This window comes from Hypanus sabinus, chromosome 15 (genome assembly GCF_030144855.1).
Source record: "Hypanus sabinus isolate sHypSab1 chromosome 15, sHypSab1.hap1, whole genome shotgun sequence".
Taxonomy (NCBI): domain Eukaryota; kingdom Metazoa; phylum Chordata; class Chondrichthyes; order Myliobatiformes; family Dasyatidae; genus Hypanus; species Hypanus sabinus.
In genome coordinates, this window is record NC_082720.1 from 70257964 (window position 1) to 70275884 (window position 17921).

The following is a 17921-nucleotide window of genomic DNA, read 5'->3' on the forward strand; positions in this document are numbered from 1 at the left end:
AAGTTTATCTTTAGACATATGAGCTCTATGTACAATTTTAAATTGTATTAAAGCATGTTTAGCACATATAGAAGAAGAATTAACCATTTGCAAATTTTTATCCCATTTATCTGTTGATATGTTGTATTGAAGTTCTTTTTCCCATTCTTGTTTAATTCTAACTGATATTTCTGGTTGTATCTTCATAATCATATTATAAATAAAAGCTACTAATCCCTTCTGACAAGGATTTAAGATAAAGATCAAATCTGTAGTGTCCATCAAAGTTGAATTAGGAAAAGATGGTAAAACTTTATGTAAAAAATTTCTAATTTGTAAATATCTGAAAAAATTAGATTTAGGTAATTCAAATTTATTAGAAAGTTGATCAAATGACATCAAAGTATCTTCAAAAAAGAGATCACGAAAACATTTTATACCTTTCCTTTTCCATATGTTAAAAGCTTGATCTGTCCAGGAGGGTTTGAAAAAGAAATTAAATAAGATAGGGCTATCAAGAACAAAGTTTTTCAAAATAAAAAACTTACGAAATTGAAACCAAATTCGTAATGTATGTTTAATAACAGGATTAAATATTTGTTTATTAAATTTAACTAAATCCGCAGGAAGACAAGAACCAAGAACAGAGAATAGAGAATAACCCTTTACCTCATTACATTCCAAATTTACCCACTGTGGGCACAGTGGTGAATCCAAATCTAATTTCCAATACAATAAATTACGAATATTATTTGCCCAATAATAAAATCTAAAATTAGGTAAAGCTAAACCACCATCTTTTTTTGATTTTTGTAATTGCTTTTTACTTAACCTAGGGTTTTTATTTTGCCACACAAATGAAGAAATTTTTGAATCAATGTTATCAAAAAAAGATTTAGGAATAAAAACTGGTAGGGCTTGAAATAAATATAAAAATTTCGGTAAAATCATCATTTTGACAGCATTAATCCGACCAATTAATGATAAAAACAAGGGAGACCATCTTGTAGTAAGTTGATGAATTTGATGAAGCATAGGTAAAAAATTCAGTCTAAATAAATCTTTATATTTCTTGGTAATTTTTATACCTAGATAAGTGAAGTTATCAGTAACAACTTTAAATGGTATCCTATCAGTCAATAAAGTTTGTGCATTTAAAGGAAATAATTCACTCTTATCTAAATTTAGTTTATAACCAGAAAAAGTACCAAATTGAACCAACAAGGATAAAATAGCAGGAATAGACCTATCAGGGTCAGAAATATATAACAGCAAATCATCAGCATAAAGAGATAATTTATATAACTTCTCATTACGGGTAATACCAAAAATATTAGGAGATTCACGAATAGTAATAGCTAAAGGTTCTAATGCAATATTAAATAATAAAGGACTTAAGGGACAACCTTGTCTCATACCACGAGATAATTGAAAAAAAGAGGATCTGTGGTTGTTCGTAAAAACAGAAGCAACAGGTTTATGATATATTAATTTAATCCATGATATAAAATTAGGACTAAAATTAAAATTTCTCAATGTATTAAATAAATATATCCATTCAACTCTATCAAAAGCTTTTTCAGCATCTAATGAAATAACACATTCTGGGATTGTGGGTGGTGAAGTATGAATTATATTAATCAATTTTCTAACATTAAAAAAGGAATACCGATTCCTCATAAAACCAGTTTGATCTTCTGAAATAATCTGAGACAGTACTTTTTCTAATCTAATCTAATAGCTAAAATTTTTGTAAGAATCTTAGAATCTACATTTAATAATGATATAGGGCGATAAGATGTACATAAAGTAGGATCTTTATCTTTTTTAAGAATTAGAGAGATATTAGCTTCATAAAAAGATTGAGGTAATCTCTTCTTAGCAAACGCATCATTAAAAATTTCACATAACCAAGGAGAAAGCAAAGAAGAAAAAGTTTTAAAAAATTCTACTATATAACCATCAGGACCAGGAGCTTTCCCTGAGTTCATTGATGAAATAGCCTCTCCTATTTCCACTATAGAAATAGGAGCATCTAACAGACTATGATCTTCATCAGTCAGTTTAGGAATATTCAAATTGTTAAAAAAATTATCTATCATGGACTGGTCACCATCAAATTCTGAATGATATAAAGATTTATAAAAATCTTGAAAGGTATTATTAATTTCTTTATGATCAGTAGTTAAATTACCGTCTGATTTGCGAATTTTAATAATTTGTCGCTTAGTCGAGATAGCCTTTAATTGATTAGCTAACAGTTTACCAGTACGGTCACTATGAATATAAAATTGAGCCCTGGTCCTAATTAATTGATTTTCAATTGAAGAAGATAATAGTAAACTATGTTCCATTTGAAGCTCAACTCTCTTCTTATAAAGTTCTTTGGTAGGAGTCACAGAATAAATCTTATCAATTTCCTTAATTTTATCCACCAATAAAGCAATATCTAAATATCTTTGTTTTCTTTTACCAACAGAATATGAGATAATTTGACCACGAATAAAAGCCTTAAAAGAGTCCCAAAGTATTCCTCTGTCGATTTCTTCAGTACAGTTTGTAGAAAAGAACAAGTCAATTTGCTGTTTTATATAAGTAATAAATTCTGGGTCTTGAAGCAAAGTAGCGTTAAGTCTCCAAGATCTGGTGTTATTGGAATAGTCCGAAATCTTAATAGATAACTTCAAAGGTGCATGATCCGAAATAGTAATAGAATCATATTTACAATCAATAACATCCGTTAATAACCGATGATCAATAAGAAAATAGTCAATTCTAGAGTAGCTATGATATACATGTGAAAAAAAAGAAAATTCTTTATCTTTAGGGTTCAAAAATCGCCATATTTCTGTAATTCCCGAGTCAACCAAAAATGAATTAATAAGTAGGGCTGATCTATTCGGAAGAGTGCGAATAGGTTTAGATCTATCCATCGAAGGATTCAAACAACAATTAAAATCTCCACCCATTATCAACATATATTCATTTAGATTAGGAAGAGAGGTAAATAAACGTCTAAAAAATTCAGGGCAATCAAAGTTTGGAGCATAAATATTAACTAGAACAACTTTCCGATGGAAAAGTAAACCAGTTATCAACAAAAATCTACCCTGTGGGTCAGAGATAATTTCATGATGTGTAAACGATATTGAGGGATCTATAAAAATAGACACACCCCTAATTTTGGCGGTACAATTCGAATGAAATTGTTGACCCTTCCAGAACCTAAAAAAACGTTGATTATCCTCCCTCCTGATATGGGTCTCCTGTGCAAAGATAATATTAGCATTCAGTCTATGGAATACTTTAAATATTTTTTTGCGTTTAATCGGATGATTTAAACCATTAGTATTCCAGGAGATAAAGTTAACAGATCTATCCATCATACCAATATTAATTGTGTGTATCATAAAAGGTTAAAAAGACACATAACCCACAATTCAGGAAGGAGGAAAATTGATTCAGGAGCAGCCGGAGAACATGACACCTCAACAATATTAGTAATTGAAAGTCGGCCCATAAACTAAAAGCAAAAAAATAAAAAGCAAAAGCGTGAAAAAAGATCCCTACCCCCTCCCCCCACCCTTCGAAAAAAAGCCAAGCGGCAGGCGCATAATCTAATACTAATATTACCCCCATTTCAAGATGGCAGCTCTATAAAAAAAAAGATTAGAAGAAAACTATATATCACCCAAATTAAAATATAGAGTTGCAAAAAAAAAATATATATCAATCAGAATAATAAAAAAAAACTAATATAATACAACAATCATTAATAAAAAAAAAGGTATAAACGTCAAAATTTAAAAGTGTAGTATACCTTTAAAAAAAAATCCCATATTCAAATACAAGATGACGTTTCAAGAGCAAAGACTTATGGGAAGAAGAAACGCCATTTTGAAAAAACCATATTACTAAATACAAATGTGAGTTCAGCAATCTGTTAAAAGACAAAATAACATTTAAAAAGAAAGGGATATAGTACAGTACAGCATATATATAAAAAAAACTAAAAGTCCAAAACATTCGTCCCATATCTGAGTACAGGCAAACAGATAAATGCTTGTAAAAAACAGAATCTTACGGGAAAAATAAACAACTTAAAAAAAAAGATAAATCATTAATGCAAAATATAAACGTATATAACCAAAACAGAAAGAAAAAAAAGAATATTATCAAAATTAAAAAAAAACATCTATAAACAATGAAGCTAGTAAAAAAAAACCGGACCCATAGATCAAAAAATAAAAAGTTATAACCCAACTTCATAGGTTAAAACTTAAAATAGAAAGATATCCTCTCTCCGAAAAATCTTCCACATAACACATAGTTCAAGTTGCAGTAGAAGATCGAAATTCTCCAACAAATTTCTTCGCTTCTTCCAGAGTGTTGAAAAATCGTTGACTGTAGTCGGGCAGCACAATTCTAAGCTTCGCTGGATACATTAAAGCTTGTTTAAGTCCGATCGAATGAATCTCTGCCATCACTGGTTTAAAAGCGATCCTGGCTCTCATTACTTCAAAAGAGTAATCCTCGACTATTCGAAACTGAAAGTTTTTGTAGGAAATCATACCTTTTTTACGAGCTAATCGAATTAGAAGCTCTTTCTCACGAGGATAATGAAGGCGAACAATCACCGCTCGTGGTTTATCAGGCACAGACGAAAACCTCGCAACTCTGTGAGCGCGGTCGATAACAGGTTTAGTTTGCAAACCTTCATCACCGAAAATTTCCCATAGTAAATTAGAGAAAAATTCAGTTAAATCACCGGACTCAACTTTTTCGGGAAACCCGATAATACGCAAGTTCTGTCTGCGAGATCGATTTTCGAGATCAGAAATTTTAAACTTATACTGATCTACAGTCTTAAGAGTCGATTGTACCTTCTTATCCAACACTTCAATTGTACGTACTTTTTCAACAATTAATTTTTCAAGAGTCGCCAACTTATCTTCATGCCGCTGAATAACCGATGCCTGCGACTGAAACTTAGTATCAAGCGATTTAACAGCTCCTTCAAGTTCAGACATTTTCGTGGTAAACGTGTTTTCCAAACTTGCCATTTTACTTTCCAAACTTGCCATTTTACTTTGCAGCTTGTTATCCAAACCTGCAAGTTTAGTGTCCAGAAGATTAGAAATTGTTTCAACAGATAAAGGCTCCTTAGACGATTTCTTACTTGTAGCCATTTTAAGTTCGGCAAAGTTAGATCAAATATAGTTTTAAAAGAAAAAAAAGTCAATCGAAAATATCAACTCATTTGATTAAATTCGAAAAGATTAGATTAAAGGGTGATTATAGTTAGAAAAGTGAAGAGCGCCTAAAAGGCAGATGTTTACGTCGCCATCTTGAAACTCCACCCCCCGGACTTTCATCAAAAGATTTTGACAGTCACTAATGTCCATCCTTTGATTTTTAAAAACTGTAATTGGGGTACAGCTCAGAAAACTCTCCAACAAAGCAACACACACAAGATGTTGGAGGAACTCAGCAGGTCAGACAGCACAAAGGAAATGAATATTAGGCCAAGGTATTTCTTCAGGACTGGAAAGGAAGGGGGAAGAAGGCAGAATAAAAAGTTGGGGGAGGGGCAGGATGATGATTAGAAGGTGATAGGTGAAGCCAGGCGGGTGGGAAAGGTAAAGGACTGGAGAGGAAGAAATTTGATTGGATAGGAGAGTGGACCACAGGAGAAGGAAAAGGAGGAGGATAGGTTAGAAGAGTTAAGTGGCCAGAGAGGGGAATAGAAGGAGGAGGCAGGGGGAAGGAATTTTTTTTACTGGAAAAGAAAATCAATATTCATGCCATCAGTTTGGAGGCTACCCAGACAGAATCTACAGTGTTATTCCTTTCCTCTGAGGATTGCACAAGAGGAGACCATGGGCTGACGTGTTGGAACGGGAATGGGAATCAAAACGTTTGGCCACTGGACGTTCCACTTTTGGCAATGGAACGGTCCCCCAATTTACAATGCGTCTCACCGATGTAGAGGAGGCAGCATCGAGAGCTCGAACACAACAGATAACCCCAGCAAATTAGCATTTCCTGTGCTTTCTGAGGAACTTGTTCATGACTAATATATGATGCCACATTTGGAGCCTTGTGTACAGCTTTATACATACCTGTTATAGATATGAAATTATTGTCCTGGAAAATATGTGGAAAAGCTTTACCAGAATGTTGCGTGGACTTGTGAGCTATTTACAAGGGGAGGTTGCTTAGGACTGGGACCTAGGAGATTGGGAGAGTGACTGGATAGAGTCTGAGGTTCTTGATTAGTAAGAGCATCAAAGGTTGTGGGGGGAAGGCAGGAGAATGGAATTGAGGGAGATGATACATCAGTCATGATGGAGTGATGGAGCTAACTCAAAGGGCTGTGTCACAAATAACTGTGGGTCAACTGTCTAAGAAGAATAACCAGATGGCTTGAGTCGCAAAAATAGATTGAGGTGCTTTTATTTACAAAAATAGTGGAAAAACAAAAACCTGGATGTCCACATCAAAACAAGAAAAAGAATGAAAAAAAAATACAATATATATACAGCTTGCAATTGTCACCTGTCTGGTTAACAGCCACTCTCAGGCTAAACAGAAAAAAAACACCAAAGCCTTGGTAACCTGAGGCTTATAACTCCTGAGCCCCTCCCTCAGACCAACCAAAAGCTCATTAATTCAATTATCTTCCATTTCACACAATCTGAAACTCTACTGCCAGTTCTCACAATAAACACAAATACCTCATTATAGGAGTCACCATTTCCCGGAATATCTTAACTAAACCACAAAACTTTACCACAAGATGAGTAATTAGGTAATATAACCCTTGACCCAGTTAAAGATGGTATCCTCCACCATCAGCACACCTGTGCAGGTTGCTGCTGCCCCTATATTAGACAGCTCTATGCAGCAGCTCCGTGTCCGACCCAGTGACTGTGGAGGAGAGAAACATCAGATTATCTTGACACTTCGGCAAAACACTTATTGGAAAGACGAATATGAATAAATTGACCTGAGATAATTAAACTGTGACATAGTGTGTTTCTTTTTTTTTCATACCTATTTCTGCTGGGGATAAGTGTAAAATTGAGACTGTTGATTTATTGTGATGCGTGCACTCACCACAATGACAGAGGGGAACAATGTGTGTGGATGACCCTTTGAGAGTTTTACTGAATGTGCCATGTGCCATCCATAATCAGTGACGGGCCTTCGTCACAGGCTGAATGGCCTAGTTCTGCTCTTATGTTTTATGATCTTATATAAGATTATGAGGGGTATAGACAGCGTGAAAGAACATGGTCTTTTCCCCATGGATTGGGTGCTAAAAACAAGAGGACATAGGTGTAAGAACAAGAAGCTTAAAGGAGACGTCAGGGGCATTTTTTTCACATAAAGTGTTACATTTTTGGAATAGGCTGCCAGAATTAACAGTTGAAGTGAACAAATTAATAACACTTACAAGCCATCTAGATAAGTACATGGATAGTGGGCTATGGGCGAAACACAGGCAGATGAGACTAGCTTGCTGAGAAACATACTTGACAAGGATGAGTTGGGCTGATGGGCCCGTTTCTACTTTGTATGATTGTATGACTAAACAGTCCAAAATCTGCACCCCAGAGTGAAAGATGGAGTGGGACTTACAATGATTTTCCACCGCTACATCCTGCCTACCTTTACAATAACCGTTTTGCAAACTCAGCCAGCTCCATCATGGGCACTAGCCTCCCCAGCATTGAGGACATCTTCAAAAAGCAATGCTTCAAAAAGGTGGTCATTAAGGGCCTCCATTATTGAGAATACACTCTCTTCTTATTACTGCCATCAGGGTGGAGGTACACCAAGCTGAAGAACATGCACTCAATATTTTAGGAACAGCTTCTATTCCTTCACTATCAGATTTCTGAATGGACTTGAACCTCACTACCTTTACTCTCTTTTTGCACTACATATATATGTTTATGTATATATAGTGTATATATCTTGCTGTAATTTATAGTTTTTTTTATTGCAGTGCACTGCTGCCACAAAATTACAAATTTCACAATTTGTGTCAGTGATATTAAACCCAATTCTGACAGTATCTTTTGCCATCTCACGATCTCTAAGTTTAAATCTTTGCTAATTATCCACAACCAACATTCATTCAATTTGGTCAGACATTTTGTACAGATCTGTTGTCCTTTGGATGATTTGAAGAAGACTTTCCTTGCTTATTTGACGTTCAAAGTGGGATGAGAAAATCAAGTTAGCTAACAAGCGATTTGCATTCAAATAGGCATTGCCAGTCGGAGCAAATCCAGTCCAAGTTGCCACGGGAGATTTTGAAGAAACTGACGATGATACCAAGAAGGATATTGAAACTGAAAGTAAGTAAAATTGTTTCCAGACTGTGGCTTGACTGTTCTCCAAAATGTAATTTGCAAGCAGGCAAATCAGTCTGATTTGGCCTTTGCTGGCTAACACAATCTAAATTGTTGGATCTAAATTCAATTCAATCTAAATCATTGAATTTGAGGCTTGAGTTTCAGAACATCACTGAATGTTGCGACTGATACCTTCCCACTTCCAACTCCGACACTGTATCTTTCTAAACTGAATGCTACATGATGCTACACATCACTGTTCTAACCATGGAAGTCTAGAAGCTGTGACCCAGTGGCTGGAGTCTGCAAGTCCACTGGGGAAGTCAAAGACCCAATGTTTCCACTGGAGGCTTGAAGCTGGGGACTGTTTGTCCTGGAGTTGGAAGACTGTCCGTGTGTATGGGAGGGAGGTATGGGGCTTGTTTTGCTGGCACTATTTTTGTTACTGGTCTTCCACTGAACATTGTGGGCATGCTGTGTTGGTACTGGAATGTGTGGTGACATTTGCACAACGTTAGATTGTGTTGGTTCTTGACACAGACAATGCATTTTGCTGTGTGTTTCATTATATATGTGATAAACAACTGAATCCTAATCTGATTTACATCATGCACTGGTTTACATGATGGAAAAAAAGGAATAAATACACTGCTGCAGAAGAGGCTCACTCAAAATGAAATAACTTGGAAGGCAATCTGCTTGAGGCCCACAGTCTGATTTGATGATTCAGTGTTTACATAATGTAAGGCTGAGATCTGACTTTGCCTTCCTAGATCCATGTGAGAACTTCCACTGCAAACGAGGGAAGGTATGCGAGGTTGATGAGAACAATGAGCCCATGTGTGTCTGCCAGAATCCATCAACTTGTCCACCCAGCACTGTTGAATTTGAGAAGGTCAGTTTCAAATGTTTGTCAAACAGAACATTGTAGTCGCTGAGGAAGTGAAGCAGGATGGACCATGATTGGTGAGGCAGAACTGAAATAACCCACCAATTAGAGGAGATTACAAAGTTGGAAGTTACTGAGGTTCTAGGCTGTAGTGACTTGAAGATTCTAAAGGGATATTAGTAACATATAACACAAAAATAAACCACAGAATGTGGAGTCTAACGATCTCCTATGGTGTAGCCAGCCGATCATTCAAAAGATAGACATTGGCAACTCTTTAGCAACAGTAAAGACTTGAATGACTGCGCAAGTCTGCTTGATGGAAAGGTCTGAATTGTCTGAAAAGTTCTCATTTAATAAAACATTGAATCTATAGGACTGGTAATATTTGCTAAATAGAGATATGGAAATAATGAAAATGATTATCCTTTCACTTTGGACATGTGATTTATTAAAAGGGATGAGACAAAATATAAAACTGATTAATTCTCTCAAGTTAATTGCCATTAGTAATATATGTGCCTTGTGTGCCCATAACATCGACAGACAACATCATAAAACCCATGATTAGGAATCTACATTAGGCAAATTGCTCGCACATGACTACTGAACATTCAGGAACTACCAGAAATGGTGACTTTTGTGTGGAAAAGGGCTGAAGATTTTAAACTAACAAGCAATAGGAATGGCTTGGGATCATGATGGATAATATTTGTGTATCTTACCCTGTTTTACACTGTATTGAAAATAATATGCAAGATCAATCAGAGTATTGTTTACTTTCCAAGCTTAGACTGATTAAGAATTAAAAGTTGGTTCAAACATCGTGTTTTGGTGAAGAGGGGATTAATTTTACATCACAATAGCAGTACTATTTTTGTGTTTCTTTTTAACTTTACTCCAGGTGTGTGGCACTGATAACAACACCTACGATAGTGCCTGCCAACTCTTTGCATCCAAATGTGCATTGGAGGGCACCAAAAAGGGCCATAAGCTCCATCTGGACTACATTGGACCATGCAAATGTATGTGAAGTGTTTAATTTAGTGAATATTTACAGAGACAAAATTGTGCACTTAGATTAAGTGTGAAGTTGAAACCCATCTGCCATTCCACTGTCCATCTCCATAACTAATTCCGTGTAACCTGTTTCTCTATCAACAAGACCCCCCTAGTGTAGTATCATCAGCAAGCTTGCTAATCAGATCATGTATAGTCACATCCCTATCATTTACATAAATCATATATAAAGACTGCACAAGCCTTTAATCGGATGCATTGCTCATTAAAATTTTAAGCAGGTAGATACTTTTTTCCAATGTGTTTACGCTAGTATGCTTTCTACATCAGATCCATGATTAATATGGCTTTTAGTTCAAGCAGCATAGTTCACACTAATGCATTCAGCTAAAGGAGATAGTTGTAGAAAGTGCTATCATAATTGAAGGCATTCTATGTTGTTATACTTTGGCTTTGTTACTGAGCACCATTTCATTTTCCTTTTTTGCCTTGTACCTCCCTCCAGCTTCAACCTTTCTTCCAATTCACTTAACTCTTCTTCAAATTGCCACCGATGTCATGTATTGCATATACGGGAACAGTGCTAAGCTGCTCATTCATTTTTGTTGGCAGTATAGAAGTACACACACAAGTTGCTGCATAATTTCTTCAGGGGTGAAGATGAACATGGGAGAAAGCTGAAGCATGAGAAACCTCGTCCTCTTGTTTTCCCTGCATGGATTCTGAATTAAAATCCTCAACATGCACACGCATTTCAGCCACAGTGTTAAGGATCTGATGACATTCTCTTCCAAAGCTGGCAAAGGCCAGCTTTTGGTTTTTGCCTTTTGACCCAGTCTTTGTAGATTCATCTGTATTTCTCATTTTCTGTTCGATTTTTCAGGTTTGGAAAGCATGGAAATTAGTACAGGAATTAATATATTAAAACATCATATTAGATAATATTTTATTATCTCTAAGTGAGCTCCTCTGAATTTCTTTGCAGTCATTCAACCCTGCCAGGATGGTGAACTGGCTGAGTTCCCTCTACGCATGCGTGACTGGCTGAAAAACGTCCTGGTGACCCTCTATGAGCGTGACAATGAGCAAAACAATCTGCTGACTGAGAAGCAAAAGATGAAGGCAAGATATGTGCATCTTCTCCAATGCATTAAAACAAATCTGGGAAATAAGACAATGCCAAGTAAGACAGGAGATTCTGCTGCTGCTGGAAATCCAGAGTAACACACGCAAAATGTCACAGTAGCATAGCACTCAGCGTGGTACTATTAGAAAATAGGTGGACAAATACAGAAGACGTTGACAGGCTTATGGATAGGTGAAAAATATCAGGTGTTACTGTTTTTGTAGGAAGAATAAAAAGGGGCAATATAAATGAAAGGGCGCTGCCCAAAAATGGGTATAACAGATGTGGATGCAGATTATTAAAAGTGGCAGACAAGTTGGAGTAAAGCATTTGGGGTCCTGGGCTTTGTAAATGTAGGCATTGATTGAAAGAACATCAGTGGTAGGGAAACTATTCTTAGTAATAGGGTCTGTAGGTTTTTGTTTATTATTGTCACATATAGCAGGATACAGTGAAAAGCTTGTCTTGCATACTGTTCATACAGATCAAATTATTACACAGTGCTTTGAGCTAGAGCAGAAGAAGGTAGAACAATAATACTGCCGAATAAAGTGTAAAAGCTACACAGAAAGTGCGATATCTACTCACATCTGGAAAAGCATGGCCATATTATGGACAGTCAGCATGGCTTTGCGCAGAAGCAGTTATGTTGTACCAAGTTTTGAGGTTTTTTGAGGTGGTGACAAAGATGATTTATGAGGATAGGATTGAGAATGTGTTCTACATGATTTAGTAAAGCCTTTGCCAAGAGACCTCATGGGAGACTGATTCACAGGATTATGGCAGATGAGATCTGAAAAGGTTTGGTGGATTGGATTCAACACTAAAAGATAGAGGATAGTGGTGGAAGGGTGTTATTCTAACTGGGGGTCTGTGAGGGCACTGTGGGCTCTTTGGGCCAGGAGGGTCTTTTACCGTGCTGTATCTCTAAATAAGATAAGTAAAACAGCGATGTCACACAAAGATTATTACTGGAACCTCTGTTTGTGAATAATTTGAGCACAAGTGTAGGTGAGCTGGTTAGTTAGTTTGTAGGTGACACTACAATCGGTGGAGCTATAGACAGTGAGAAAGCTTGTCAAAGAATACAGCAGGGTATAAACCAGTTGGAAACAGCAACTTCATTGAAGTCTGGAAGTGTGGTCTCTTTCATTCCTGTCCTAGTTGGCAGGCTCACCCCTTGTCCCACGATTCTGAAAGTCTGCTGCTAACGACTGCTCCAATCTGAAATGTCAACTGCTTCACTTTTGACAGATGCCACCTGACCCATTGTTTTTTTTCCAGCATCCGCAGGTTTTAAAACATAAAATCATAAGACATAGGAGCAGAATAGCAGAACTGGTCCATTCAGCCCATTGAGTTGGCTTTGCCATTCCGTCATGGTGATTTATTATCCCTCTCTGCCTTCTCCCCATAAGCCTTGATACTGACAACCAGGAACGCATTACCCTCCACTTTAAATATATTTAATGACTTGGCCTCCACAGCCATCTGTAGCAGTGAATTCCACAGATTCACCACCCTCTGGCTAATGAAATTCTTCCCCATCTCTGTTTTAAATGGATATCCCTCAATTCTGAGCCTGTGCCCTCTGGTCCTGGACTCACCCACTATCAAAAACATCGTCTCCGCATCTACTCTTCCTAGGCCTTTCAATATTTGATAAATTTCAATGAAATCCCCCTTCATTCTTCTAAACTCCAAGGAGTGCAGGTTCAGAGGCATCAAATGCTCCTCATATGTTAACCCTGTCATCCCCGGAATTACTCTCATAAACCTCCTTTGGATCCTCTCCAATGCCAATACATCTTTTCTTGGATAAGAGACACAAAATTGCTCACAGTGCTCCAAGGGAGGCTCAGTAGTGTCCTTTAGCATCACCCCTGCGTGTTCTGGTTAACAGGTGAAGAAGATGTATGAAAATGAGAAGCGTCTGCAGGCTGGAGAACACTCAGTGGACCTTCTGGCTCACGACTTTGAGAAGAACTACAACATGTTTATCTTCCCTGTTCACTGGCAATTTGGACAACTTGACCAACACCCAGCTGACAAGTAAGCTTCATCAGAAATGCTGCACATTTTTGATCACAGGTTTAGTTTCCATATACCTTGCTGTAAGTGAAGTCTAGGCAAATGTGAACAGTCGTAAGGCTTCTCACATGTATCTGCCAATGGAATCAATCCAAAAATAAAGAAAAGAAATTCTAGAACCCAAGCATCTTGCCTGGTCATCTTTGAACATCCAGTCAAGGCATATTGGACTTCCAATAACTTGACTGATTTTCTCCCCCAGTGATTGAATTGATATTTAAAAAATGTACTGTATGTACTCAACTCTATTTCTGTACCTGGAGGTCTTGTGTAGGCCCAAATTAGTGGGAGCAAATTAGTACTGGAGCTAGAAACACTAAGTATGTTACTACATTATTTTTCAAGGATTCAGTGAAAGCGCAAGATGCCCCAATAACTCTTTCTCTGATTATTAAGTACAATTGCACTATGTAGAAGCGCGAGGCATAATTTATGATGTCCATGCCCACTTTTTCATGGCAGTATCCAATTGCCAATAGACATTAAGACATTAGAATTAGGCCATTCAGCCCATCAATTCAGCTCTGTCATTCCAACATGGGTAATTTATTATCACTCTCAATTCGAAATTCTCCTGCCTTCTCCCCATAACCTTTGATGCCCTTACTAATCAAGAATCTATCAATCTCCACTTTAAATATCCCCAGTGACTCAGCTACCTTCACAGCCATCTGCGGCAATGAATTCCACAGATTCGCCACTCTCTGACTAAAGACGGTGTCAATCCTGGTCACTTGGGAAACCTATGTGGAGAGACTAAAATCTGATATTCAGCTTGTTTAGTACATCAGATCACCTTGCAACAGTTAAAATTCAGTATTAAATGAATCTAAACCTGCCTTGATTTTAAATCCAGGTACCTTTCTCACTCTGAGTTGGCTCCTCTCCGTGCTCCCCTTGTCCCAATGGAGCACTGCACCACTCGCTTCTTCCAGCAATGCGACGCAGACAATGACAAATACATTGCCCTGGAGGAGTGGGCCATGTGCTTCGGCATCAAAGAGGGTGAGTTTCTCAAGACAGCAGTAAACAGTCCATTGCTAAGTTTGAAGTTAACTTCCCATGAGCAGCATTTGGATTTTGAAAGGGGATTAAGGCAATTTTTTTTAATGCTGATAAGCAGTTCACAACCTTGAGGCAGTTATTTTCTTTTACCATGTGTATTAAGCAAGTATTTCAGGCGATAGATTAAGGATAGTAAGCGTACAAAGCAAGTTGTCTAATCATGCTAATAATATAAACAGGTTTAGATGGGAGTGTTTTTTTCGTATACATTTTGCACTTGTATGAGTGTTTTTGTGGTGGTGATTGGATGGGAGAAGCATGTAGGTATACAATTAACTATCGCTATGTGCAGACTAGATTTCCATCTCACCCTGGCAATAATAAAAAAATAATGGATAATACTATGCTGGTTAGAAAATCAACCTGATTTTCATTTCTATGGCTGTCAGTTGAACTGAAATTAGCAAATTCCTAAGACAAGTATCCAAAAAATAAAGTTTAACATTTCCTTAATGTCTTCTGTGACCCCAGTCATGCCAAAGGCAGGCAATCAAGCTTTTCTGTAGTGAAGTTACTACTGTATTGAATGAATTGTAGTAGCCAATTTGCATGCTGCAAGTTCCCTTGGAAATAATATGATAGCTGTAAGTAAAAAACTTCGCCAATCACCTTCCCCTTCCCCCACCCTTTTACTCTGGTGTTTTTCCCCATCCATTCCAATCCTGATGAATGGTCTCAGCCAGAAACATTGGTTCTTTATTAATTTCCATAGATGCTGTCTGACCTGCTGAGTTCCTCTGGCATTTTTTGTGTTTCACTATATATTATAACTTTGAAATTAAAATAAAACTCCAGAAAATTCAGCAGCTCAGGCTGTATCCATGAAAGGATAAATTTTTCAGTCTGGAGATTTCTTCATTAGAACTGGGAAGGAGAAAAGGATGAATTGGTACTCAATGGAGGTATGTGTAGGCCAATCCCTATGGTGAAGCTAAGTTTGCCGTGATGATCTGCTGTTGATGAAAACGCGTTGTCAGATTAATGAAGCCATCAATAATATATCCATCAGATGGCTTTATAAATGAGGTATTGTGTTGGTGACCTTGCCTTCACTCTTACAGAGATATTCCCTTTCTCTTATCCACTACTCTCTGCAACTTAAAACTAAATGGATGTCTCACTTTTCCAATTCTGATGAAGGACCTTTGACTTATTGGCTCAGTTTTCTGTCCAGTCATTATCATATTGCATGGGAATGTCTTCTTAGGGATTTTTGGTTGAAGAATAACATCCAAGTGTGTGGATAACTTCCCTACTCTTCTGGAGGGGTAGCCAGTCAATCTGTTTTTTTATGACTACCTAGGGGCAGGTATAATGTTGCATGCATAAGACTCTGCCTCCCAACAAGCTTAATACTTCCTATTTTGTACTGGAACATATATTTTTTCAGTTTTTTTATGTCTTTGCACTGTCCTTCTACAAAAGAAGTTTCAGATCATAAAAGTCAGTGATAATAAATCTGATGCTTCCAACCCAAGCCAAAGCCCTATTGCTTTGTCTATCATGGCAACAGGTCAAGCTTCCCCATTGAAAAGAGTATATCCAATTTTATGATAGAGAAAAATAGTTAATTTCCAACTATGGCTGCTTAACTGGTGCTAGTTTAGCAGCCTGGTGGTTTTGTTTAGAAGTGCTTGCTCTTTATTATTAATAAATTATTTAGTGTACAATTCAGGAGATATTGGTAAACTAATTTTGAATTGAAATCTAATTTCTGTATCACGTTTGTTTTTTCCACAGAGGATATTGACGGCAATCTTCTGATATAATTTGTGTTATTTCACCTGTTGCTGTCCATTGCTGCCTTTGGGTAGTGGTGCTATCTACAGACTGACTACACTAATGGTGCTACACTTACCTATTATCTATACCACTGTAACACAGTGCATATGCTTTCAGTAACACTTGTTGACAAAAAAGGACGCACATCTTCCTTCAATTGTTGAAATTCGATGGATTTCTTTTTTTCTTGGCTGTGTTTTTAATTGTCCTTGTCAATTAAAGGATTAACTTGCATGTGTTAACAGTATTGCCTGGATTGTTGCCCGTGTAAAAAGAAATGCCCATGTATCCATGTCCAGAACCCTGAAGGTTCATAGCCTCTCTCTTTCATGTACAGGTAGACGGTGATTGCTCTGATTCAATGGCTAAGTGTCAGGGAACTAATTTCAGTATACTGTCAGAAGTTGTTAGGGGTTTGTGTTACAGCAGGAGTGCTAATATGTACTTTGCATGTGTAAGAGTTTGTAAAGGGAAAAATAGAGACATCTCAGATGTTAATCAGAAAGTGTAAAAATTGGAATAAGGCTGTGGTTGTACAAGCTGAAGAAAGTCTACCTCGAGGTCCCCTTACGCTATCCACTAACACAGGATAAGCACACTTCTCATATTTCTTTCTAATAAAAAATTAAAACAAATAATTTCATGCATGCAGTTGCGATGTTGAGAGTGTCTTTTTTTACTGCAGAGATCCATGTTATTCCAAATTTTGTAACCTGTTATTTTGTACATGGATACTGAGCTTAAAAATATCTGTTATGTGCTTCTAACTGTTTACCGTACAGTGGAATAAAACAACACAATAGTGCCACATTATATTGCATGCCAATGCTTCTTCAGTACAGTCACAAATTACACAGTAATCTGGATTTCTTTTATAATGATGCACAATACAATGCACTGTGCAATGCAATATCAAACATATGATTTATAAAAGCATAATCATCCTAAAGAGAAATGTAACTTTTAAATTGGCAGCTTTGTTATTCAATTTTGGGAATTAGATATTACCGTCAAGGACATAATTCACTGCTCATCCATAATTGCCCCTGAGAAGGTGGTGGGTAGCTGTCTGTTTTAGCTGTTGCAGTTCCCCTGATGAGGGAGCAGCACAGCAGTGTAGTGGTTAGTGTAACACAATTACAGTATCAGCATCCCAGCTTCAATCTTGCCAGTGTCTGTAAGGAGTTTGTACGTTCACCCCGTGAACTTGAGGGTTTCCTTCGTGTGGTCCAGTTTCCAAAGACAAATGGCTTAGTAGGTTATTTGGTCACATGGGTGTAAGTTGGCAGAGTGGGCTCATTGGGCCAGTAAAGGCTGATTTATACTTGTGCATATGGGCTATGCCGTAGCCCTGATTTTCACTTCTGCGTCACTCTACGCTGTAGCAAGCATGCACTGGTGTGCGCCAAAACGCTAGTTGGCGGTGGGGTTTCTCTGCCACTGTGTTGAGTTTCTTCATGAGAGACATGGACGAGGAAATGCATTTCAAACATTTTCGCATGTCAGCAGGCAGATTTGACGATTTGGTTCATCTATTTCACATTGGTGTACAGACATGGTGGAGAAGAAGCAACCGGAAATGTGTAGGAGGAAATGCGATGCT

At 37.2% G+C, this 17921-nt stretch overlaps 1 protein-coding gene across 2 annotated transcripts in view; it reads left to right on the top strand.

Moving 5' to 3' along the window:
* The window catches only part of sparc (secreted protein, acidic, cysteine-rich (osteonectin)), a 56054-nt gene extending 39085 nt beyond the window's left edge, over positions 1-16969 (top strand). For both annotated transcript variants that reach the window (XM_059990512.1, XM_059990511.1), the window contains 7 exons: positions 8258-8348; positions 9119-9240; positions 10139-10259; positions 11240-11376; positions 13284-13432; positions 14328-14476; positions 16277-16969. In XM_059990512.1, coding sequence (XP_059846495.1) covers positions 8258-8348; positions 9119-9240; positions 10139-10259; positions 11240-11376; positions 13284-13432; positions 14328-14476; positions 16277-16305 — 798 coding nt within the window. In that variant the 3' untranslated portion in view covers positions 16306-16969. The remainder of the gene's footprint in view (positions 1-8257; positions 8349-9118; positions 9241-10138; positions 10260-11239; positions 11377-13283; positions 13433-14327; positions 14477-16276) is intronic.
* The last annotated feature ends 952 nt before the right edge of the window (positions 16970-17921 follow it).